Below are 26,319 nucleotides of genomic sequence, written 5' to 3'. Positions count from 1 at the left end.
CTGAGATGGGGAATGACAAGGTGGACACACAGTACTTCTACCTAAATTAGATTGCTAATCCAGCGGACACCTGGCTGAAATCAGCAGCACCGGGCCCAGCTGGCCACTCTCGTTCTTGAAGCACTCCCTTTCAAGCCTTCTCTGTGACTACATTCTCTCCTGGTTTTCTCCAGTTTACTCCACTAGATACTCCTTTTCAATCTCCTTGGAGAACTTGTCTTCCTTTTCCCAGTCTCTGAAGGTCACTATTCTTCTATTGCAGAAAACTCTTAAATTTATATATCCAGCCCAGATTTTTTTCCTCCAACCTCCAGATGTAGTTCAACTGCCTCCTTGACATCTCGCTTGGATGTCTCATAGACATATCAAATTTACCATCTGCAAAATTAAACTTTTAATTTTCGGCTAGAAAATCTCCTCCCCACTGGCATATCACAGTAAATGAGATTACGATCCACTCACTTATTAAAGTTAGAAGCCTGGGAATCATCCCTATCTCCTTCCTTCCCCTCCCTCCCACATCCAATACATCAGCAAATTCAGTTAGTTTTATCCCCAAAATATATCTCAAACCTGTCTCTCCAAGGCCACCACTCCAGCTCTGCACAACATCCTAACATATCTTACCTCTTCTGCTCTCACCCACCTCGTTCATTCTCCACATAAAAGCCAGAGCAATCTTTAAGTGATGTAAATGAGATTGTATCACTGCTTAAAACTCCTCCATGACTTTCCATGACACTTTGAATAAAATCCAAACTTCTCATCACTCTGTACCTTGGTATCCACTAGGCACTCATAGCCCACAGCTTAGGGGCTGAGACCTTGTCACAGACCTAATAAAAAATGCTTGAGACAGGGGAGAAAAAAAGGAACTGGCTCCAAAAAAACTTTGTAAGTCAAAATTAATGAATATTTGTAACTGCATGATATATGTCAATTAATCCTAAATTTCATCTCAACCTTGCAAGGAAGATTTGTCTTGGACCGCATCTTGAGATGCCAGAGGCACTCACCCTCCTTTAATTCTAGGCACCCAGATAGGTTTAAAAAGGAACGTTTGGAGGTTTTTCCCAACAGAAGTTTTCATGAAAGCTCTTGTAACCTACCCTCTTCTGGGTCGGGGGGGTCGGGGTGGGGGGAGGAATTAAATACCGGCGAAAAACTAGGTTAAAGGGAAAGGAAGTGGTTTGGAGCAGATGTGTGCTGCGCCAGGTTGGGGCTCTTCGTTTTGCACCCTCCCCTCCGCGTCTCTAACGGCACCAACCCTTACTCTCATCAGCCTGAAGCAAAGTGTGGCTTTGGGCTAAGCTCAGGCTCCCAAGGCCTCGTCCTCGTTAATTATTCATGGTGTAGGCGGGCACTGTGGGCGTCGTTCTTTTAAATATTCATGAGAGGCGGGGCCTCCCTGCCGCTGTGGCTCCTGGGAGGGTTCTAAAATATCCCTGAGGAAGGAGGGTACTATGGGAGCCGAGGTTCTTGCTATTCATGAGGGGGCGGGGCCTCCTTCCCGAAGGGGCTCCTGGGAGGATTCTAAAATATTCTCGAGGCTAAGGGGGCGCCTGAGAGGCTGGAGCTGACACGAGCCGGAACTTCCCTCTTCACGGCGGCAAAACCTTGAGGAAATTTTTTTTTTAAACATTAAGAAATTTGAGGATGGTAGGGCAAAACGATTAAGTCCCATTTTCCTGTGACCCTTTAGCCGGAAAACTGTCAAAATCTGTGGTAAAAAGAGATTTTTTCCCCCAATGCTTTCTGGAGATAGTTTCATCTTTACATGGGCTGAAGAGGGTCAAAAATGCACCACAGTGTGGTTTGACTCTTATATTGACCAGTTTCTCTTTTATGGCCTCCCTAGTTTACCTCTTTGGAGATGTTTTGGGCTACTTTCCGAGCAGATGGGGGTGGGTCTCTTCAAAGGATTTTCTTAGGTTAAAACAAAGTAGAAATCCTAGTGAATTGCTGTTGGACGGTTTTCTCTGAAAAGGGGGGGAAAAGTTCATCCAAGAGGGCCCTCAAAGCCTTTCATACGTGGACAAGAGTGAGTGGCGTGGAGTAGAAACATCATCTTTTTTTTTTTTTTTTTAAAGCAGAGGTCTTCTTAGAATCCCATATGATTTAAATTTATTTACTTATGGCTGTGTTGGGTCTTCGTTTCTGTGCGAGGGCTTTCTCTAGTTGTGGTGAGCGGGGGCCACTCTTAATCGCGGTGCGGGTGCCTCTCTATCGCGGCCTCTCTTGTTGCGGAGCACAGGCTCCAGACGCGCAGGCTCAGCGGCCATGGCCCTCGGGGCCCAGTTGCTCCGCGGCATGTGGGATACCCCGAGACCAAGGATCGAACCCGTGTCGCCTGCACTGGCAGGCAGATTCTCAACCACTGCGCTACCAGGGAAGCCCGAAACATCATCTTATTAGGATTATTTGGGCTCGTGATTCTCATTCTCTAGAGGGCTGAGAGGAAACCAGAAATAATTTGGAATTACACCTTTAGGGTTTTCAGAAAAGCCTGCTATCTCCCCCAAAACGTTCAGATCTGAGGAAAATAAAGAATTGTAAGAGGAGAGTTCAGTTTTAGAAGAATTTGGGTTATTGTGTTTTAATCCTCTCAGAGGTTTAAAAATATATATAGTGTGTAGTTGACACACTAAAGTCCCCTGGGTATTGGATGTCAGTGAGTCTCTGAAGAGCCCACAGGCCCCCACCCAAGTCCCAGGTTACCTGGTCCTCAGAGAAACAGAACAAATCCTAGGCCAGATGTATATTTTCCTATAATGAAAATGATTTAAAATGCCTACTGTGAAAAGTTAAAAACAATCTTATGGATTAAATAAATTAAAATTCTTCCATTTGATGGAATCCCATGCAGTTCTTAAAATATCAGTACATGTACTTGCAGAAGTGTATCTATTGGCATGGAAAGAAATTACAATTCTAATTACAGTTAAAACTGAAAAAGCAGATTACAAAATAGTGTGAACAGAGATTCCCTCTTTTTTTGTAAAAATGAAATGTATATGTAAAATTCTGAATGATAAACCAAAGTGCTTAATTTTAAATGTTAAAAACCAAATGAATTTAATTTTCTTCTTTTTGTTTTGCTGTATTTTGTAAAATTTTGACAATGCACATGTTACTTGTGTAATTTTAATGATTATTTTAAAATATCTGCTAAATTCAATGCTCATTGAATGCTGAAGCAGAGCGCTATGTATAGTATGGTTTTAAAGGAGGTTCACAGTATGCTTTTCACTAAGCACTAAGTTTCTTGGCCACATTTTCAAATATATAGCTGATTTTAAATTGATATAAGTTGACAGGTAACCTTTTAGATGAATAAGTAACAATGTGATTCTTAGAAATTTTCTGACAAAAGGAGAAAATGCATTTTCGTCAGATGTATTGTAACTCTTTGATGAGCTGTCTTAGTGGTTCCTTCAGAAACAAGGAGCCTTAGATTGGAGTTGTACTTATGCATATGTACCTATACATGTATATATACAAAGGACAGTGTTTTCCGAATTGTAGGAGGAGTGACACAAAGTCACTGTGTGTGATGAATAACATTTTTTAAAAGAATTATTGTTTCGTGTAAGTAAATTATCAGTAATTTTAACAAAGTTCCTTCTAGGAAATATTCATTTTGAAATAAGTCGTGTAGGCCCTTCCTAAGACTTATTTAGTATCTACTATTAACCAAAAGTGGAATTGAAGGAGCAATTATTAATTTATTCTAGTCTTATTAGTTTTACAAAACTTTGATTTCATTGCACATAATTGGTAATCATAATGCAATCATCTTAATCTGTTAGAGCTAGTAAATTTTAAAAGCTGTAAACTAAAATCTCTATTTTTTAATCTCTTTTGTCTTTATTGTTTTAACAAAACATGTCAGTACTCAGTTTTAAAGAAATAGAGAAACATTACTACAAATTTTTAATATTACAGTAATACTTAGATTTTTTTAAGAATGTAAAGATTGTAAAAGCAACATACTAATTGACAAATATTGAATATTAAATTTATTTTTTGTGTTAAATCTTTTACTTTTTAAAAATATCACATTTCTATTTTTTAATTTAATTTAATTAATTTATTTATTTTTGGCTGCATTGGATCCTCGTTGCTGCGCGCGGGCTTTCTCTAGTTGCGGCGAGCTGGGGCTACTCTTTGTTGCGGTGCTCGGGCTTCTCATTGCGGTGGCTTCTCTTGTTGCAGAGCAAGGGCTCTAGGCGCGTGGGCTTCAGTAGTTGTAGCACGCAGGCTCAGTAGTTGTGGCACACGGGCTTAGTTGCTCTGCGGCATAGGGGGTCCTCCCAGACCAGGGCTCAAACCCATGTCCCCTGCACTGGAAGGCGGATTCTTAACCACTGTGCCACCAGGGAAGCCCCTTTAAAAATGTCACATAAAAATGTCACATTTCTTTTCTTAGAATATATCTCATCCAAATACACATCTCATTTTCTGCTAAAGCTCTATCTAAAATATTTGGCTAAGAGGGAAAAGATTTTTAAGTATTTCATATCATGCTGAGATGAATAAATAGACTCTACTGGTTGGAACTCCATAAATTGGACATCACATTAAAAGTTTTGTAAATACAAAGAGACAGCTGTTGCCCTTCAATGTATGAACCTCTCCATTTTAAAAAACAACAGCTCTTCACCGTTTTGATTTCCTTTCTTCATTGTCTCTTTTACTTTGTTTTTCTAATCAGGATAAATTCATGAGATAAGAAAAAAAATGGCATCTAGAGTAAATACCAGTTTCACTTTGATTCCCAACCAGAAATACAGACGTCGTAATCATCGATCCAACCGTTTTTCCAACATCCTTGACCCAGATTCTCAGCCCTTATCAACGCTTGGAAATTTTAAAGCCTTGCCATTGGAAATATTCCAAATAATCTTAAGATGTTTGTCAGGTGAGGTTTGGGGACTATGAGTAGGCTACATGGACAATTGAATGTTTTATTTTCCCCAAGAACTAGTTTGTCATCTTAGGCCCTGCTAGAATGTTAATGGTGATGGTGTTCACATTGTTTATTTTTAAAATTTCATCAGTGTTAGGTAAGTGCTACTTAAAGAAAATATGATACTCAAATGCTTTAAAACATGCTTCTAATTATAATGACATGGTAATTTGACTGTTACATCCCCAATGTTTCTAATTCATTGAGAACTAGATTTAAAACAATTTTAAGATTTTCCTTTTCCCCCACTTTTATTATTTATTTATTATTTAGTATTAATATTATTGTTATTAATCTATTATAAATTAATAGATTGTGCTAATAGTGATGTTCTTGTATTTAAGCCGTTCATATATGTGTGTGTGTGTGTGTGTATATATATATATACATATATATATATATATATATATATGTTTCTTTTGATAGTGAAGGATATCAGCGTGCTAAGCATGGTGTCCAAAACAGTCAGCCAGCACATTATTAGTTATATCTCAACCTCATCAGGAAGCAAAAGACTTTTACTACAGGACTTTCATAACCTTGAGCTGCCTGACAGGAGACAAAACTCCACTATATTGGAACACTACAGATCTCTAGGTAATTTATGTAATGTAATGAGAATTGTAACAAGTAAAGAACTATACTTAATTAAGGGGATTTTATTATACAATTCTGTAAGGCCTGTGCGAAATGGAATACTTCCTATTTCTATGATGCTTTTACTCTTCAGTGTAAGGACTTTCCCTTAATAACAGTCCCTTACACTTATATTTAAAGATGAGAGAATGCACTTTAAAGTGTCAGTCCTTGTGATTTCATGTGGATACAATGTCACCTGTGCTTATTGTCTAGGTGGCTTGCCAGTTTAGGAAATTGATGTATTTTCTATGCTTTACTTCCTGTGAATCTAATGAGTTTTATCTCTGTACTGCTTTTCCCTTTCAACCATAATCTAGTTCTTAAAATAGAAATTTAAGCATATTATTGTGAAAAATCACTTATTCTCTTATCAGAAACAGTGGTTTTCTTTTTTTTTAAAAGCACTGTGCATATTTACTAATAAATCATAATGCTATTATTAAATTAACCTTATCAAAAGAAATTCTGGACAATTTCTTCCCTTGATTTGTAATCATTTATGTCTTTTACCCCATTCATTGATTTCATTCTCCCTAAGAGTGCTGAAAAAAAATTCTAATTTTGACTTGACTAATGACACCAGTTTAATTATGAAGCTACTTATAATTAACCAAAACATGGCAATAAAATTAAATATCAGAGTGATGTTGAGATGTAAATAAAGGCGTAAGAGTAAGTTACCTTTTAGTAGCCCAAGGATGCCTAGCTTTAAGATAATAAAATAAGACTATATAGATATGTAAATACACCAAAGTGTATTTGACAGGTATACTTAGTAAGGCTAAATGAAAGGTCTGTAATCTGGTTACAATGTTATTGGTTTCAGTATTTATTTTTAGGCTTTGTGAAGCCTGTAACAGAATACGGCAATTACTTTTTGCTTCTTGTTATTGTGAATATCTTTTTTTCCAATATCATCGGATGCTGAGGAAGGCTACTTGGGAAAAACTTATTCTTTAGTTTTAATTTGAAAGAATTTTTTCTCCCTGACCAGATTCAATTGCATAAACAAACAAAATAGCATTAAGACAATTATGTGGATAATTCAGTTAAAAATACAAATATGTATTGATCTCAAAAGCTAGCTTTTAAAAATGGTTTTACTCATGTAATGATTTCAACCTTCCATTTAAATTTTGTGCAGACACCTAGCTTATGACTAATTCTTTAGACAAATGTTTGATGTACTTACCATTTCCTCATGTTGCCATTCCTATCTGATCTGTTCTTGTTTTCCGACATTAAAATAACATTTTCAGAATTCTCCATTCTAAGGATTATAAATTTTAATTTGCTTCTTCATACAAAACAGAGCAGATGGCCAGTGTGGAAAGAACATTACATCTGACTCTATTTTAGTGGGAAGAAATTAAAGAAGTTAGTCTCTAAAGGGTATAGCAGAGCACCTGTGTTAAAAGAATAAATAAGTCAGCCAGTATTGTTTTTTGGGGTTTTTTTTTTTTGCCGTACACGGGCCTCTCACTTTTGTGGCCGCTCCCGTTTCGGAGTACAGGCTCCGGACACGCAGGCTCATTGGCCATGGCTCACGGGCCTAACTGCTCTGCGGCATGTGAGATCTTTTCGGACCGGGGCACGAACCTGCATCCCCTGCATCGGCAGGCGGACTCTCAACCACTGTGCCACCAGGGAAGCCCAGCCAGAATTGGTTTTTATGGTAAATTGAAACCCTTAAAAATAGGCGTTCTACATTAGAAAAAGCAACCAACATACAATTATAGCTTAGAATTCCCCAGCTATGATATGCCATGGGACTGGATGCCAAAACATGAAAGGAAGAGAACTCAGCCTGAAAACTAAACACTGAAAATGTCTTTTTATGTACCATAATAAGGAGGGCTTATGTTTAAAACTCAATTCTGGTCATGTGTTGCCCAAACATAGCAACTTCTAAAAATAGATTCAATTCCCATAGAGTCTACAGAATTATATATAAAGTAGTTATTATATTATGTAAAAAAGTAAATGCAGAGAAGATGAAAACTGAAGAAAGTCATGATATTCAGATATATATTTTCCTACCATGTATCTTATTTTTAGTTTGAGGACATTTGGCCTTATAGGAATGTTAACAATGTATTGCCATTTTAGGAAAACAGAACACTTAGAGGAAATAAATCATAACCATACACTTCCTGTCACTGTAGTTCAAGTTACATATCTCACTGGGAAATTGAAGGGTTTTTTTTCTTTTTTAAATATCTAAACACAAAATTCTATACATTCTTAACATGCAAGCCCCATAAAAGGATATCTCTGAAGGAAGAGATAAATATTTCATCCGAACTGGATACTTTCTGTGAGAGAAAAACCGACTTCTAATCTCTGAAATTTTAAATACTTACGACTTCAAGTTTTTGTATTTGGAGAAAGGAGTACAAAAATCTCTTTTCTCATTCTTTCCATTAGCAACTCTTAAAACATTTTTCATGGTGGACATGAGCTTAATTTTAAGAGGTATTGGAATATGTTTTCTATGGAATAAAGACAGCAGAGTTTCCCTGTTTTGTTTTGTGTTTGGTTATTGTATCTTTTAAAATCTGAATACTTTCTCATATCTGTACTATACCATCAATTTCACAATTTTTTGTAAGATTTTATGCCATAGCCTCTTAGGTGGACACCAGAGTCACTTGGTAAACACCATATATGTGTTTTGCACCCTTCCTCCCAAACTTCCTCTTAAAAACTCTATCAGCTCACAATCCACTATCGTATACTTGACTTTCAGGAAACATTATGCTGTGAGTTATAGATATTCTTAAGTTAATTACATTGTTGTCATTTTTTCATATGTCTCTTTACTTTCTCAGGTCTACTGTTTAAAAGATGTACATTGCTGCTACCCACAAAGGAAAGACTGAAGTACATTCACAAGATACTCGCAGAAGTAAGATCATACTTCTGAATTAGCTCACAGTCTTGATTTCCAGTAAATATATTTTATTATTAATGTCTTATACTCATTTTAAATCTATCTTTAATTAGTGGAATTTCATGAATTGGTACTAAAAAGTTGGTTGATGATAATCTAATACTTTACCAAGTGCTCAGAGATTATAAAACACCAAAATGTAGTATAGGAGTATTTTACTTATTATAAAATAATTTTTACATATAACTAAGTACATCATTCAAGTTTATTAGGTTTATCGGAGTAATAAAAGTATTTTTACCTCATGTGGGAATTTTGAGGTTGTTTTAAAGTGGTGATTTAGATATTTTATTAAAATGAAAATTATTTCCAAATGTTAACATTTTACTATTTAAATATTTGTGTTAAAACTATTTTTAATACATAAAATGACAAACCTTTTATGATAATTTTTGACTTGGAAATGTGTATCAATATGTTTGGGCATAATCTCTGTTAGACATTGAGTTTTACTATATAAACCCAATATATATCTAATACTGCTGATGCAGTTTTACACTCAATAGTATGCAAACTGTTTCTGATCCACTGGCTTTTTTCATGTCAGTGTTTGCATTGAGTTCAGCTGTATGTTATCGCAGCAGCTTCCAAGATGATCTTTCTGCCATTCACTTCTTCACTTCCCAAGACATTCTAAATGCTGAATCACTTACATCAAATTAATGTTCTTGCTTTTAAAAATATTTCCGTGGCTACTCAATTTCATCAAGATAAGGTCCAAAGTCCACAGGTGGTATTTAGGGGGTTCCCCCTGACAGTGCAGCCTTACTTTCTACTGCTTTGAGCCTAATTAAGCTGCTCATATCTTTCTGTCCAAATGAATATTTAAAATTTTTACCTCTATACCATTTTGCCCTATTGTTTCCCTCACCAATACTATCTATTGATTATATTTGAATCCTACTTAAAGACATTGCTTGTTTCACATCCTTCATAAGCTTTTTTAATCATTCTCAAAATTATCCTTTCCCTGCTTTCATTGTATCTGATATGTTTATTTGGTCATTTTAGCATTTATACATACTTTATCCTGAAATATAAAATTAATTTCATGTATGTATATCTTATTGTTCTAAATAAAGTGTGAGCTCCTTGAGGCAAAGACTTTGTTTTATATTTCATAATCCCCACCTATATAACATGTGACTAATCAGTTATTTAGTGTTTTATTTTCAGTTTAGACTGAAAACAATCCTTGCGTATTTCCATTAAATTTGAATGTCAAATCATTGCACAGTTGCAGTGAAAAGGAGGAATTAACAGTTGTTCTCTTTACAGGTTTCCTGTTTTAAATTTAACGGCTGTGTAACTCCATTGCAATGTTTAGGATTACCATGTTACGGCATGTTTTTACAGGTACATTTTTTTTTTTAGTGAAAGAAGAAAAGGAATTCTTTTTGAACTGTTATCAAGTAGAGCATGTAATCTGTCTTTCTATAGGATAATAAGAGTAATAATGATCTAAAAAGAAAACAAAGTAACATTGTAAATGTTTGAGAATGTGTTAATCCAATAATATGTTTGCCACCTCAGATTTTCTTCTTGGATTTCTCACTGGTAAGAAATGTTTAACACTTATTTGCTCTATACCAATGTCCTTGAAGTTTCCAGCCAATTGTAATGACTAGAAATATTGTGGGGTAGAGGGTGTGTGTGTGCAATGAGTTTTAAGTCTTGGGCTAGTTATTTAAGATGTGATCTTAGAAATGAACTGTATAAAAAAAATAGTAACTATAGGAAATGATAGGGATAACTAACCTTTTTGTGGTAATTATTTTGCTATATATATATAATTACTATGTTATATGTCTTTAACTTATACAATGTTATACATCAATTATATCTCAGTAAACCTGGGAGGGGGGAAGAAATCAACTGCATGATTTTAAGAACATTTTTTACTATTTTATTATAAACATTATAATAATAACATTATTATTAATGCTGTTCAATATATTATTAATATATTGCACTGTTCTAAGCAGTTTACATGTATTAACTTACTTAAATATTACAGCAACCTTATGAGGTTTACAACAATCTTACAACAGTCTTGCTTATAACCCATCCTGCCAGCCAGCCACCATCTGCATGTACAGATTCCAGGGGCATAGGCCCTCCTTCTAGCCCTCTTCCAAGATAGATTTCTGCTTTTTCTTTTTCCCTTTGGAACAGGTAATATGAGCCCATGTATTCATATAAAATTCAAAAGGTACAAAATGGTATAAAGTGAATATTAAGTCTCCTCCCAGGCCTGTTCCTTGTTCACAGAGTTCCCTTCAACAGAAGTAACCACTGTGAGCAGTTTCTATTATGTCCTTCCAAAGAGAATAAGATTCATTTTCAAACTACTGAAATATAGCTCAACTATTTTAAGAAAAATTGATATGATTAATCAACTTTTTCAAAATCTACATATAGTTGAATACCATTTGAATTTTTCATATATGTTTAACTGTACATTCTGGTCTCCTCAAAGATAATTACTATATTTGGTCCTAATAAAAATTGTTTTTTGTTCACACCCAAATGTCGTAAATAAATGCTCATGATTGTCACATTAAAATGAGGTCATTATCATTTGTAAGCAATATCATAACTGATAGCTAGAGGGGACCAAAAGAGTTCTACTGTAGTCTAAAACTAAGCCACAGTATGGTTGTGAGTCAGATGTCTAAAGTTCTATCTATACTGTCAGAGTTCAGGATTCAGTACCATTTAGTTCCCTGAAAAGATACTCCCTATGCAACCAAAAAGAAACTGGATTTTGGAGCATTTCTAGGTTTTGTTTATATAAAATTTCCTATGAATTTGAACAGTTCCATAGTGGATAAAAGTTGCACATTGCCTCGATTTTATACTACAGCAGTTATGGTCATAAGGCAATAGTGACTTATGTTTTGATTTGATAGTTTGAACATCTGAAATGTTTCCTTTATCATCCTCAGACCTTAACAGCAGGATGGGATGAACTTGAGTGCCATCGTGTTTATAACTTCTTATGTGAGCTGACTAATCTCTCCCGCAACATGCAGACAGTTGTCTGCAGCAAACCAGGTAAAGAACTAAAATTCAGAGATAACCTTATACAGAGATTAAAATAGAAAAAAAAAAGTATAGTTCTAAAGTGTATTTCAAAATAAATTGTGGCATTCGTTTGTAGTAAAAAGACAGAGATGTAAGGGAATGATAAACACTGAATCAGATAGTGAGGCAGAAGTGGCCTGTGATTAGAGAAAGAGAAGCTCTCAGAGGGCTTCAACCACATTAATAATATTTTATTCCTTAAGCTGGTGGAGGATACAAAGGTGTTCATTATAGTATTTTTTAAACTTCTATATATACCTGAAATAGTTCATATTTTAAAAATTATAAGAGAGGGCTTCCCTGGTGGCGCAGTGGTTGAGAGTCCGCCTGCCGATGCAGGGGACGCGGGTTCGTGCCCCGGTCCGGGAAGATCCCACATGCCGCGGAGTGGCTGGGCCCGTGAGCCATGGCCGCTGAGCCTGCGCGTTCGGAGCCTGTGCACCGCAACGGGAGAGGCCACAACAGTGAGAGGCCCGCGTACCAAACAAACAAACAAACAAAAATTATAAGAGGGACTTTCCTGGCAGTCCAGTGGTTAGGACTCCATGCTTCCACTGTGTGTGATCCCTGGTCGGGGAACTAAGATCCTGCATGCCGCACGGTGCAGCCAAAAAAAAAAAAATTAAAAGAACCCTACAATTTAGCAATTTCACTCTGAGAAACTCCCACAGTATGCACAAGGAGACATATAAGAATGAGCATTGCAGCATGTAACCAGGGAAAGCTGCAAACAAAGTAATGCCTGTTGTCAGGAGAATGGATAAATGAATTATGGCATATTTATACAATTAAAACCATTAGTAGTGGGCTTCCCTGGTGGTGCAGTGGTTGAGAATCTGCCTGCCAATGCAGGGGACATGGGTTCGAGCCCTGGTCCCGGAAGATCCCACACGCCACGGAGTAACTAAGCTCGTGTGCCACAACTATTGAGCCTGCGCTCTAGAGCCTGCAAGCCACAACTACTGAGCCCACGTGCCACAACTGCTGAAGCCCACGTGCCTAGAGCCTGTGCTCCGCAACAAGAGAAGCCACCACAATGAGAAGCCTGCGCACCACAACAAAGGGTAGCCCCCGCTCGCTGCAACTAGAGAGAAGCCCATGCACAGCAACGAAGACCCAATGCAGCCAAAAATAAAAATAAAAAAATAAATTTATTTAAAAAAAAACATTAGTGGTTAAAATGAATTAACTAGAGCCATGTGTCTTACTATGGATAAATCTCAAAATATAATTTGAGAAAAAAAGGTTACCAAACAATGCTTTTAATATGATACCATTTATATACATATTAAAAACATGCAAAACAATTCTATATATTCTTTATGGTTATATACATATGTAAAAAAGTATAAAAACATAGTTGGGAGGTATGATAGTTAATTTTGGGTGTCAACTTGGGTAGGCCACAGTACCCAGATATTTGGTCAAACATTATTCTAGATATTTCTTTGAAGTTATTTTTCAGATGAGATTAACATTTAACTCAGTAGATTTTGAGTAAAGTAGATTACCCTCCATAATGTGAGTGGGCCTCATCCAATCACTTGAAGGCCTTAACAGAAAAAGACTCCCCTCCCCAAACAAGAAAGAATTCTACCAACAGACTGCCTTTGGACTTGAACTAGAACTCTTCTCTTGTCTGCAGCCTCCCACCCTACCCTGCAGATTATGGACTTGCCAAGCTTCCAGAATCCTCATGAGCAAATTCCTCAAAATAAATCCTTCTCTATGTATATACACACATCCTGTTAGTTTTGTTTCTCTAGAGAAAGCTGACTAATACAGGAGGGATAAAACCCAATTCAAGATGGTGATTACCTCTGGGGAGGAAGGTGATTGGGACTGATACACAAGAAGTTTTAACTATATCAGAATGTTTTATTTATTTTTAAAAATCTGAAGCAAATATAGCAAAAAACTAAAGATTTGACAAAGCTAACTGATCAGTACACAGTGTTTGTTATAGTATCTCTGCTTTTCTGTCAGCTTGAAATATTTCATTATGAAACAAATCATGGCAGATTTTTTTTTTTTTTTTTTTTTTTTTTTTTTTTTTTTTTTTTTTTCATGGCAGATTTTTATTTTAAAGGCAGACATAGAAGCCCAATGAAACAATAACAAAATTAATTTATCATGTCTCTCTCTTGATCAAAAAGTTTTATTAGCTTCCTTATATCTTCAAAATAAAGCCCAAACTGTTTATATTGGCCTTCATATTCTAATCCTAACTTACTTTTTCAAAATTATTGCCTACTACCTCTGTATCAGTTTGACATAGGCATATTGCTCTACTCACTGTATCTCAGACATGTCTTACACATTTCTACCTCATACCTTTTATTCACTCTCTCTTTTTCCTGAAATACCATCTCTCCTTTTTACCCTTTAAGACCCAATTTACCTGACCTCCTCTGTAAAGCCTTTCCTGATGTTCCCAGACCTGCAATAATCTCTCTCCTCTAAACTTCTGTGTTACTTGACTTAACACATCAGGAGACACTTACATATGGCCTTAGTGCATTGGCAGACTTTCCATTTACACTTGTCTTATCTACAAGTAAGTAGAACATAAATGGTATAAAAATATAAAATGTAAAATGGTACCACCACCAGGGAAAACAGTTTGGACATTCCTCAAAAAGCTAAAGGTGGAGTTATCATATGACTCAGCAATTGCACTCCTAGGTACATAACTAAGGAAATTGAGAGCAGGAACAAGGACAAATACTTGTACACCAGGGTTCACTGAAGCATTATTTTCAGTAGCCAAAAACTGGAAACAACCCAAGTGTTCATAATAGACGAATGAATAGACAAAATGTGGCATATACATACAATGGAATATTATTCACTCATAAAAAGGGGTGAAGTTTTGATACAGGCCACAACATGGATGAACACTGAAAATATATGCTAAGGGGCTTACCTGGTGGCACAGTGGTTAAGAGTATGCCTGCCAGTGCAGGGGACACAGGTTTGAGCCCTGGTCCGGGGAGATCCCACATGCCATGGAACAGCTAAGCCTGTGTCCCACAACTACTGAGCCTGCACTCTAGAGCCTGCGAGCCACAACTGCTGAGCCCAAGTACCACAGCTACTGAAGTCCGTGCGCTTAGAGCCCGTGCTCCACAGCAAGAGAAGTCACCGCAATGAGAAGCCTGCGCACCGCAACGAAGAGTAGCCCCCACTCGCTGCAACTAGAGAAAGCCCATGCGCGGCAATGAAGACCCAACGCAGCCAAAAGTAAAATAAAATACATTAATTAATTAAAAAAAGAAAATATATGCTAAGTGAAATAAGTCAGACACAAAAGACAAATATTGTATGATTCCACTTATGTGAGGTACCTAGAACAGGCAAATTCATAAAAACAGAAAGTAGATTAGAGGTTACCAGGATGTGGGAAGATGGGGAATGCAGAGTTATTGCTTAATGGTTACAGAGTTTCTGTTTGAGATGAAAAATTTTAGTGTAAGACAGTGGTGATGGTTGAACAACGCTGTGACTGTAATTGATGCCACTGCATTGTATAGTTTAAAAATGGTTAAAATAGCGAATTTTATATCATATGTATTTACCACAATTTAGGAAAATAATGTAATATATCAAAAACTGTTGAATTATATACATTAAAGGGTAAGGTATACAGTATGTAAATTATATATATTTCAATAAAGCTGTTTAAAAAAAAACGTGAGATACCACTTCATACCCACTAGGATGGCTAGAACCAAAAAGTCAGATAACAAGCGTTGGTGAGAATGTGGGGAATTTGGAGCCCTCATACATTGCTGGTGGGAATGCAAAATGGTGCAGTCACCTTTGAAACAATCTGGTAGTTATTCAATAATTAAATATAGAGTTACCATATGACCCAACAATCCCATTCCTAGGTATATCCTCAAGAGAAACAAAAACATATGTCCATACAGAAACTTGTACATGAATGTTAATAGCAACATTGTTCATAATAGCCAAAAGGTGAGACAACCCAAATATCCATCGATGGGTGAATCGATAAAAAATGTGGTATATCTATACAATGGAATATGATTTGGCCATAAAAAGGAATGAAGTATTGATACTTGCCATAACATGGATATACCTTGAAAACATACTAAGGGGACTTCCCTGGTGGTCCAGTGGTTAAGAATCCGCCTTCCAATGCAGGCAACGTGGGTTCCATCCCTGGTCGGGGAACTAAGATCCCACATGCCACGGGGCAACTAAGCCCACAACTACTGAACCCATGCACTCTGGAACACACGCGCCGCAACTAGAGAAGCTCATGCACTGCAATGAAAAGATCCCGCATGCCACAACTAAGACCCAACACAGCCAAATAAATAAATAGAAAATAAGTATTAAAAAAAAAAACATGCTAAGGAAAGAAGTCAGTCACAAAAAACCACCTACTACGTGATTTCATTCATATGAAGAATAGGAAAATCTATAGAGACGGCAAGTAGTGCTTAGTGCTGGGTGTGGTAAAGGGCAGAAGGATAGGAGAGTGATAGCTAAAAGAGCAGGGTTTCTTTTTGAGGTAATCAAGATGTTCTAAAATTTACTTGGTAATGGGCGCATATATCTGTGAATATACTAAAAAAAAACGTTGAATTGTACACTTTAAATTGGTAAATTTTATGGGGTGTAAATTGTATCCCAATAAAGTTGTTTTAAAAAAAGTAGTTCCTTGATAATCTCAAATTTTTACAGAGTAAAATGAAGTAACACTCTCAGTACAAAGCATTTAATGTTGTGTGTCTTGACCTATCCAATATGCATATCAATCTTTCTAGGAAGAATTGTTTACAGTGCTTTTGTCTTCATAGGAATTGCCACAAAACTGGAGTTATGGATCAGACTGTTCTGTAGGAACGTTTTTCTTGATCCTTGGACCCGTCGAAGTGATTCTGCATTTTGGTTGACGTGCATATTAAAACCATGGCCAATGGTGAATCAGGCAAGATTACTGTATATCATCTTCGGACCAGTAGCTCCTCAAGATGGTGAGCATCCATTTCTTTGGGATGTATGTTACAAAATTGGTTAATTACTTTCACTTTAGGAAACATATCTTTTTGTACCTGCTTAGTTTCATCATTCCTAATAAGTAAACCATGTTTCATAAATGTATATACTACATTGACTTGTATATAACTTAAGCATCAAGACAGAAATTGTTCTGCTGCAGGCCATTTCCAAATATATTCTCATCATCTCTGATTTACCCAAAATAACTGCATTTTGGGCTTCCCTGGTGGCGCAGTGGTTGAGAGTCCGCCTGCCGATGCAGGGGACACGGGTTCGTGCCCCGGTCCAGGAAGATCTCACATGCCACAGAGCAGCTAGGCCCGTGAGCCATGGCCGCTGAGCCTGCGCGTCCGGAGCCTGTGCTCCACAATGGGAGAGGCCACAACAGTGAGAGGCCCGCGTACCGCAAACAAACAAACAAACATTATTATTATTTTTTAAAATATATTTATTTATTTATTTTGTCTGTGTTGGGTCTTCGTTGCTGCACACGGGCTTTCTTTAGTTGCAGTGAGCAGGGGCTACTCTTCCTTGCGGTGTGCAGGCTTCTCATTGCGGTGGCTTCTCTTGTTGCGGAGCACGGGCTCTAGGCGCACAGGCTTCAGTAGTTGTGGCACGTAGACTCAGTAGTTGTGGCTCGCAGGCTCTAGAGCTCAGGCTCAGTAGTTGTGGTGCATGGGTTTAGTTGCTTTGAGGCATGTGGGATCTTCCTGGGCCAGGGCTCAAACCCGTGTCTCCTGCATTGGCAGGTGGATTCCCAACCACTGTGCCACCAGTGAAACCCTTTAAACATTATCTTAACTCAAGATTATATTTGCTGCTGTAGGGGACTAATAATGCAAGGGAAGCAATGTGGTAGTCAGAATTGATGTTTTACTTAATTTGGGGTGCATCATATTATTTTTTGCAATTTTTTGGCCTTTCTAATTAAGTTTTGCTTGGATGAATGTTAAAATAAGCATGTATTTAGTTCACACTGTCTTATATCAGGAGTTAACTAGTTTAAAGTGTGTTGAGTAGCAGCAGGAAGCCAATCTGGGATCAAATTTTGTTTGTGTGTGTAATTCACAAAGAGAAATTGGTCAGAGGTAAATAATAAAAAATTGACTGGATTACTCTGTTTTGATATAAATGTCTGGAAAATTCTCAGAAACAGCATGCTCTCTTTTTGGAAGTCTATCACTAGGTTTTATTTCATTTTAGTAAGATTACATCAATTGTTTATTTTAATTTCTGTTATGGGGTAGCATTATCTTGGAACCAGAAACAGTGTTTTGCTTGGTGAAACTACCTTTTCTTTTCCTCATTTAGCTATTGTTGCTGTGCTTCATCACATCAGTCAGAGACATTAAAATTTATACTGTTATCGGAATTGATCTTTCATTATGAAAGTTGAAAGTAGAATATATAAGTAATGGATTCCGTTATGCAATCCAATTTCCTTTTTAAACAATCTGTGTAGTCTTTATCACAAAGCCAACTATTCTGTCATAGCCTAGCTTTTGTTTCAATTATCATTCAGGACAGGTGGTTTGGCAGAAAATGATAGAAGGACCTGCAGATGAACCCAGTCTGAAAGGTTTGGCTGATGCCATTAAATTACTGTATGATACAGGCACCAAAGAATGGACAGCAGATGATGTTATCAGTCTTGTAGATGAACTATCAGGTAAAAGGAATTATTTACCACATACAGTAATAGAAATTTGTTATTAGAATACAGTTATAAAATTGTAAGGACAACTCTATAGGTAACAAAAGAACTGCCTATTAGAAATCACTAAATGCTTTAAAATATTTAAAGTTTGTCTTTATGTTTGAAGAGAATGCATATAATCAACTTACTTTCCTTCCATTGTCCTTGCCAGTTTTATAAATATGTATTTATTGCTATTATTTGAAAGCTTCATAATTTAATTAGCTTAATTATTCCCATTTTGAAGTTCTCAGAAACACGTCCGAATGTTGGGTAAGAAGAAGGCCCTTTCCTGTTGGTACTGGCGAGATGAAACAATGTTTCCCATTCCTGCATAATCCTTTAGATTCTAAAGTTTACAAGATTTCTTTCTTTAGCAGGATTACACCACCTTGTCTGTTGACCTATGTGTAGGAGAAATGCGTTGACTGTATTACTAGTATATTTGTGAGAGTCGCTGTGACTTGGCAATAAATAATCTCTGTCCCCGGTTGAATGCTGTAATCGGAAAACTAAAGCATTTTTTCTGAGATTCTCCCTCGGCACTGATTGTATTTCCGATAAAGTAATATAATATTGCATGTATTTAATGATGTTTACTATAGCTATTGTGTAATTTCTTATTAAATAACTGTTCTTTCTTTAATAAAAGTGGTTCCCCGTGAGTGGCTTCTAGAGAATAATGCACATCTCCTAATCCTAAGTGGGAACAGCGTCTGTTTCACTTTCATGGCTAGTAAAGCTATGAATGGACGGGCCATTGAACTGGCAAGGCTGATAGTCTTTTTGGCTTTGGTAAGTATAAAATAAGTTTTTTCTAGCAAATTGTTTAACATTATAGTTGACCTACTAGGGAGCTGCCCTGAAGGAACTGAAATATGTACGAAACATTTTGAAAGAATAAGTATTTAAGTATATATTTTTATATATACTTTATATATTTAAAAAATTTTTTAATTTATATGATAAACTATCATATCTGGAATCATTCCTTGTGTTAACCTCTCCCCACTTCATATCTGGATTGTCATTATACAGCTCTGCCAAGTTATATTCTTTTTTTTCCCTTAAATTCCATTTAGAAATAAAGCATCCCTTATGATTTGCTCCAGGATAATCCCTGGGCAGCAGGGAGAGAAGGTGTAAGTGAGTGGTGGTAGAAGGGAAACAAGATTAGTAATTGTTGAAGCTAGGGAATGGATACTAGGGGTTCATAATACTACTCTCTTTACTTTTATATAGTTAAAATGTTTTTCAAAATAAAAACATTTAAAAATGTATTTAACACAAACTGAGTGTTTACTATGGGCCATACCTGTGAGAGATTTTAGGACTGTGGAAATTAATAGAACAAATCCCTGACCAAAAGCTGCTTACAGTCTTCTAAGCAATATCAAAGTATATATAAATAAATTCAGTGTGATAAGTGCAAAAATATGTAAAAAAAGATACAAAGGTATCAGAGAGGAGTCAATATTGGGTGGGCATAGAGTACAGAGAGGGCTTCCCCAATTCCAGTAGATATAAGTTTTTCAAATGAATAGGAAGTGTTCACCAGACAGAGGGGTTCAATTATTCAAGCATGTACCTGCATGTGTTGCATAGATATCTCATTTATTTGGCTTCCATCACAGATGCCAGCCCAACCAGTGCTTCAAAAGCAATGGAATAATCTTCAGTTGGCTGTTGTGAGGAATAATTGAATGTAATCCATTTTCTACAAAATGGAGACAGGATCTTCACCAACTCAACTGCTTAAAACATGAATGAAATCTCTGTGGCTCTTTTAAAATGTGAAGAAAGCTACTAAATTAATTGTATTCTAAATGTAAATGTTTATTTTAATAAGCAGAGGCCCTCAAAACAAAACAAAAAAAAGGAAAGAGAGAATTGGAACTGCATGACTATATCAGGGAACTATAAGCAGTTCAGTATTATTTCTGAAGGGAAAAATGTGCAGAAGAGGAGGAGATGGTAAGTTTAGATAGGAAGGGAGAGGCTAGGTAAGGCAGGGCCTGGTAGACCATTCTGTGGAGCCTGAACCACAGGAGCCACACTGCTGACAAGTTTTAGGAAGCAGGGAGACATTGTCAGTTTTACGTTTTTGGAAGGTGAGTTTGGCCACACTGTAGTAAAAGGAATGGAGAGGAAACCGCTAGGGGTGGAGAAACCTTCTCCGGAAAGCCTTCTCTGTTTAACATCTCAGCTCTGGTCATTAATTTTCTCTAAATGGCCTCAGATTTGTCTTCTCTTTATCTTCATTTACCAGTGGTGTTCTAAGGCCACTGTATGTATGGGGTAAGTCATCTCCCAAAATAGATTGCAAGCTCTTTGAAATCCAGGACTATGCCCCTTATTTCTTTCATAGTGCCTTGTACAGTGCTTTACACATAATAAGTAGGCAATATATCTTTCTTGTCAGGTTAACATTATTTAGTTACAGTACTATATAGTTTATTTGCATGCTCTATGTTATTTGGCTATGTGAGTTAAATTGACCATTTAAGATATTAGTAAATAAACCTTTTTCCTTTCAGTCAGTTTTACCTATAAACATGTAATTTTCACTTTATCTATCTTTTAAATAATAGAGAAATATTCCCTACTACTCTCAAGATGGAAAGTTGGTGTCACCATAGGGCTCTCTTGCCTGTTGAAATTGTTTGTCTGTCACCCTCATTGGACTCCTTGAAAATAGAGGCCATGTCTTTATGGCTTACCATTGTATCCCCAGCTCTTAGCATGTGCTCAATAAACACTTATTGAATGAATGAGCAGGAGCCTTATTTTTCATATGTTTAACAATTGTTTTCAATATTATTTCTTACATTAATAAACAAATATTCTATGATAATCTTTTTTTCTATGATAATCTTGAACCAGGCTTTTTTTACTTCACACTTTCCCCCACTAAATTTATACCATTTGAAAGCAAAGAAGTATTAGATATAAGAGCATTTCCCATTTATAGATTCAACATGATGTTATACGTATTAAATTCTGTAAAGTTATAAACGGTCATTGTTAATACCATTTTCAAATTCTACCGCTTTCTTCAAATAAAGATTTACCATAATGCTTTGTATGTCTAAATCAGGTATGTGAGAAAGAACTATACTGCATGGATTGGGCAGTTAAAATGATGCAAAAAGTCTGTAAAGTCTTTAGCACTCCAGTGGAAAGAAATAACTTCCTCCAGAGTGTGGCAAATGCATTTGCGTATGTGATAATGGAAATGCTACAATCAGTTCTGTCTGGTGAGTATGCATGTAGATGGTGCTCAGTTGTGAGTAAAGTGCATTCTAGTCTCCCCTTAAGATATAGATAATTCTGTGTAGACTTTTATATCCAAGCTAAAAATAGAAAAATCAGACATTGTTTTTCCATGAGATATATTTAGTTCCTGGTTTCGTCACTTTTTAAATCTGGTATTAGTTTTAATGGAAAATGTAAAGTTGAAGAGTCTGCTCTGAAAGGAACTAATTTCAATTCTGCACAGCAAAAAATTTTAACTTGCTTACTTAACCAACTATCATAATCATCATAATATTCTTTATTTGTACAGTTTACACATATAAATTTTTATAGTTTTATTAGGTGCCCAACAGGATAATTAACCCTATTTTACAGATGGGAAAACTAAGGCTTAGAGAAATTACCTGACTTGCCCAAGGTCATGAAGTTAGAAGCAATAAAGCATGGACCAGCATCTTTTTCTTCTGATTTCTAATTCAGAGCTCTAAATATAATTCCATGATTTCAATGGTTAACGTCTGACTTAGGGAAAATCACTAACTAGTCTTCTGTTACATATTATTAGGGAAATTGGAACATCTTATGTTTCAAATAAATCATATATTTAGAAACTTAACTGTCATTTTCTTTTCCCTACTGTCTATTCCTGTGTATGGCATATGGAAGACCATGATGAAGACAACAGAAGCTTTCTGAATTTGTTCCATCTTGTGCATGCTCAGGCTAACTTCCATAAGGAGGTCCTGTGTTTGACCATGAATACTCTCTCTACCTAAATACTCAGAAAGCCTTGCATTCAGAGAATAACTCAGTGAACTAACTATTAGAAGAGTGCTAATTTTCCACACTCAGAGAATAGCATCCATGGGACTTTTTATCACCTAAGTAACCTAAGAATTCAAAAGCTGCATAAAAATTTAGAAGCAACTGCTTATACCATTATTAATATAAAACTTTCAGGCAAACCCAAGAATGTATTAAGATTTCTCTAGAAAACAAGCTGCTCTAGATTTTGGTAAACCTAACACCAAGCTAAAATGGAACATTAGTGTTCAAGAGTCTGGGGCCAGCCAACCTGTATGTGTGGGTCTTCAAAGCAAGAGAAAATTCTGATGCATAGTTAGAACAGACCCAAATTCACTAAATGGTGTGTATCTGTTCACTTTGCTTAGGTTGTGTAAACATAGCTTAGAATGTTTTGTGAAGATTTGCAGTATGATGTTTTGGAATGTGCAGATATAAATCACATTTTTTTTACCACCTTCTTGGCATATGATTACAAAGAACATTTTATTTGCTTCATGTTTTGCAGATCAAAAACCAAAGGAAGTATGTGTGTGTGTACGTATATATCCATACGTGTGTGTGTATATATATATATACACACACACATACATGCACACACACATATATTTCCTTCTCTAAGACAATCTAAAAAGTATATAAATAGAGGAAGGCATATATTGTCTTAATACAATCAAATCATCTTTTATTCTTTCCTGGGGATTAGAGTAAAATGTTGCAAGTAAGGAGAAATATAAAATGAAAGAAAGTAGCTATTCTGCTCCTAAAGCTTTTCTCCCTATCTTAAAAAATAGGACTTGAAGGAAACTGAAAGCACGGATGGTTCGAGCAGCCCATGAGAGAATGGGGTTTATCTTCATTCAAGTAAATGGATTCCAAGAAGCTCCAGGACTATTTCAGTTTGACTAGCTTCTGCCACTGCCACTCTTACTATTAAAATAGAAAAAATAGTGCCTAACAAGCTGAAATAATGCTGGAGCCCTCCTGGATCTCCTATTTTCTTCTCCTTGGGTTTAATCACTTTACTTCTGCTGAAGACACACCCCTTCCCACTGGACTTCTCAGAGGCTGACTTTTTGTTTTCCAAAGCCCTTGACTTAACTCACCTCTGTAATTGAGGAAGGGAAGAAGAACTAGAAGATATAGAAATTACCCACAGGAGTAGGGTACAAATTGTGGGAAATTCTCAAGTTTGGCAAAAAGATGATTTTTACTTCCACTAATAACAATCTAATGACACACCTTAATAGGATTGAGAAAGAGTGAAAATTATGGAGAAGATATGAATTGTAATAACAAGGTTTTACTATATTTTAGTAGCAAAAGGACTTACCTCTATTTTTGGAGGGTCAGAAATTAACTGTCTTTCTTTGATGGATTGTCCAACTGTAATTCCATCAGTGGCAGGAATTTTTTCTCCAGAGTTTAGTATTTACATATTTATGTACAAAATTCTTGCTTTTATCCTAGTTTCATTTTCTTCTTTTCAATTTAAGGATTCACCCACAACTAAATTATAAAGATTAAAAGTTGGCAGATACCAGAATACAAAAATAACACTTTAATTAGCTTTTTCTTTTCCCTCTTTCACCTTTTTTCCATATGTGCTTTGGAAAGCCTAATCCATTTCTTTGTCAAAACACTGGTGACTCCAAATTGAGAATATTATATGGGGGAAAATAGAAAAATAAAGGAAAGAAGTAAAAATTTTCATATAAATAGTGAATATTTTAAATATTTTGCTAAATAAATGTTAAGTTTCATTCCCTTAGAGAAAGAAATTTGGCATTGTGAAATCTCCTTGAACCTTGAACTACCCAAGTCTCCACACCAGTTATTTTCAGCAGGTTTACAAAAGAAGCATGGTTTAAATTTAAAACATTGATTTAAAACATTGATTATCTGGATTGATTATCTGGATTGTGAATCACATCACACACTTCAATTGACATGACTGCTGCTGTAAATTTTTTTAAAACTCGCCTTATTTCATTATTCTTAATAATTGTGAGATTATTATCTCACCCTCCCCAGAAATTTGGAACATAAGAAAATCTGATTCATTCTTTGGGTACAGTAGATAAATGATATCATCTTGCTACCACTAAAAAATAAACTGACAAATTCTTCATTCAATTATTAATAGATAAAATAACCTTGGAGACCAAATTGGAAGTTTCCTCAGTTTGGCAGTTTTTTGCTGAATACATTTGTCATCAGGAACAAAGTGTGAATCAATTTTTAAGGTGGGAAATTAACTTGCACAAGTATATATTATCATTAGTATTGATGTTTAAGTGATGGTAGAGGCAGTCATATTGCCACAAAAAAGGGAACGTTTGCAAAATAAATAGGCTAAAAACACTGGGAGACTGTCCACTTCTAATTCATTCTAAAACAGTCATAAAATAACGATGTAAACTACCAACAGGTCAGATAATTTATCTCACCTGTACGTCTTTCTAAACTAGGAGATTAACCTGGGCTTCTAGCTTTTCTCCCCTTTTGATAATGATATCCTCAGTCTCTTTTGACCTTGATTTGTAGGATGATTTTTACTTCCACTAGAAGCAAGCTCAACAGCACATCATAATATTTATTTTTACTATTGTTTCGAAATACACACACCACACCACAATAGCACTAATAACAATCTAATGACACGCCTTAGAAACTGAAGTTTATATATTGTGATAAATACTCTATACCTTATGAAACTACAGAATGTGTATCGTTAATACTTTTTTGGATAATTCCTTCTCATGCCCTGCTGACCCCTCAACTATATCATCTTCATGATGCAGGCAGTACATTACTGTACTTGGGAAGCCATTCAAGCATTCAGGAAGCTCAAGCAGTTGTTTATCAGGCCCGCTCCCCATAGCATTAACAATAGGCACCTTATTTCACCTTTATCCATCCCTTCATGGCTTAGTTGGTGCTTCCAGTTCTTCTGTTAATAACAAAGATTTTATTGCCAGGATAATTATTCACCTTTGCAGATTAGAGCAAGCATGAGGAATCCATCAAAAAAGTGCAACGGAAGAACCACCTTATATCAGTAAAAAGCAAAAGTGAGCCTCTTTGTGTGATGATTCCTCAAGAGTTAACCCCTTTAAGTGAATAGTACTCAATTATATGATTACAGATTTTCATGTCAATAAATATTGTGAAGGGTAAGAACACAATGCTACCACAAAAACCTCTTTGGTTATTGGACACCTTACTAGCAATGTGACTTCTTTACCAATTCCACTAGCAGGTAGCTCTGAAACCTGTAAGAAATCAGGCGATGGAAATATGCTCCTTGGCTTATTGAGACATCACTAAGGTAGGAAAGATGACCTGAAAGACAGCTGTATTGGACAGTCTTCTCTAGGTTAAAAAAAAAAAAAATGCCAAAGGACTAAGAACATATATATTTTTTCATCAAGAAAGCAAATACAACTCCAGAAAATTCCTCAAGTAACTAGACTTAAAAACAAAAACTTAATTTAGCCCTTGAAAGGCTTTTAAATTTTTAAAAATTAATAATTGTACAATTCTAAGATCACTGCTTTCTTAAAGGTGCACAAAACTGAAAAGTATTCATTGTTATTTTTAAAGAATTGTATTTCTGGTGAACTGTCTTTGATACCTAAATATTTAAAATATTTGCTAATTTTATTTGTTATTTATTCATATTAATAAAATAAAATTAAAATTGGAAACATTGCTAACTTGTTCAGAGCTTGTCATGATGCAAATCATTGAGCATGTAATTCTTTTAAATTTTTTTGTATTTTTAAAAATTAAATGTTTAAAATTGAAGTATAGTTGATGTATAATATTATATAAATTACAGATTCACAATTTTTAAAGGTTATACTCCATTTATAGTTA

General features: G+C 35.8%; 1 protein-coding gene across 6 annotated transcripts; it reads left to right on the top strand.

Moving 5' to 3' along the window:
- Nucleotides 1-1,464: 1,464 nt before the first annotated feature.
- FBXO47 (F-box protein 47) lies at nucleotides 1,465-25,484 on the top strand. 6 transcript variants are annotated; one of them, XM_079905039.1, is made up of 11 exons: nucleotides 1,465-1,725; nucleotides 4,786-4,921; nucleotides 5,396-5,566; nucleotides 8,440-8,516; nucleotides 9,840-9,917; nucleotides 11,510-11,618; nucleotides 16,481-16,657; nucleotides 18,205-18,351; nucleotides 19,031-19,173; nucleotides 21,476-21,635; nucleotides 24,584-25,484. In XM_079905039.1, the coding sequence occupies exons 3-11, from the start codon at nucleotides 5,419-5,421 to the stop codon at nucleotides 24,736-24,738; spliced, it is 1,194 nt and encodes a 397-aa protein (XP_079761165.1). In that variant the 5' UTR covers nucleotides 1,465-1,725; nucleotides 4,786-4,921; nucleotides 5,396-5,418; the 3' UTR covers nucleotides 24,739-25,484. The 6 variants fall into 6 exon arrangements, with proteins under 6 accessions (XP_079761165.1, XP_079761162.1, XP_079761163.1 ...); XM_079905036.1 differs by lacking the exon at nucleotides 1,465-1,725 and having other exon boundaries at nucleotides 4,707-4,921; XM_079905037.1 differs by lacking the exons at nucleotides 1,465-1,725; nucleotides 24,584-25,484 and adding an exon at nucleotides 22,300-22,936 and having other exon boundaries at nucleotides 4,707-4,921.
- The last annotated feature ends 835 nt before the right edge of the window (nucleotides 25,485-26,319 follow it).

The sequence above is a fragment of the Stenella coeruleoalba genome, assembly GCF_951394435.1.
Source record: "Stenella coeruleoalba genome assembly, chromosome: 19".
In the NCBI taxonomy this organism is placed as follows: Eukaryota; Metazoa; Chordata; class Mammalia; order Artiodactyla; family Delphinidae; genus Stenella; species Stenella coeruleoalba.
Note: the sequence above shows the minus strand (reverse complement) of the source record. Positions and strands in the feature narration are given on the sequence as shown.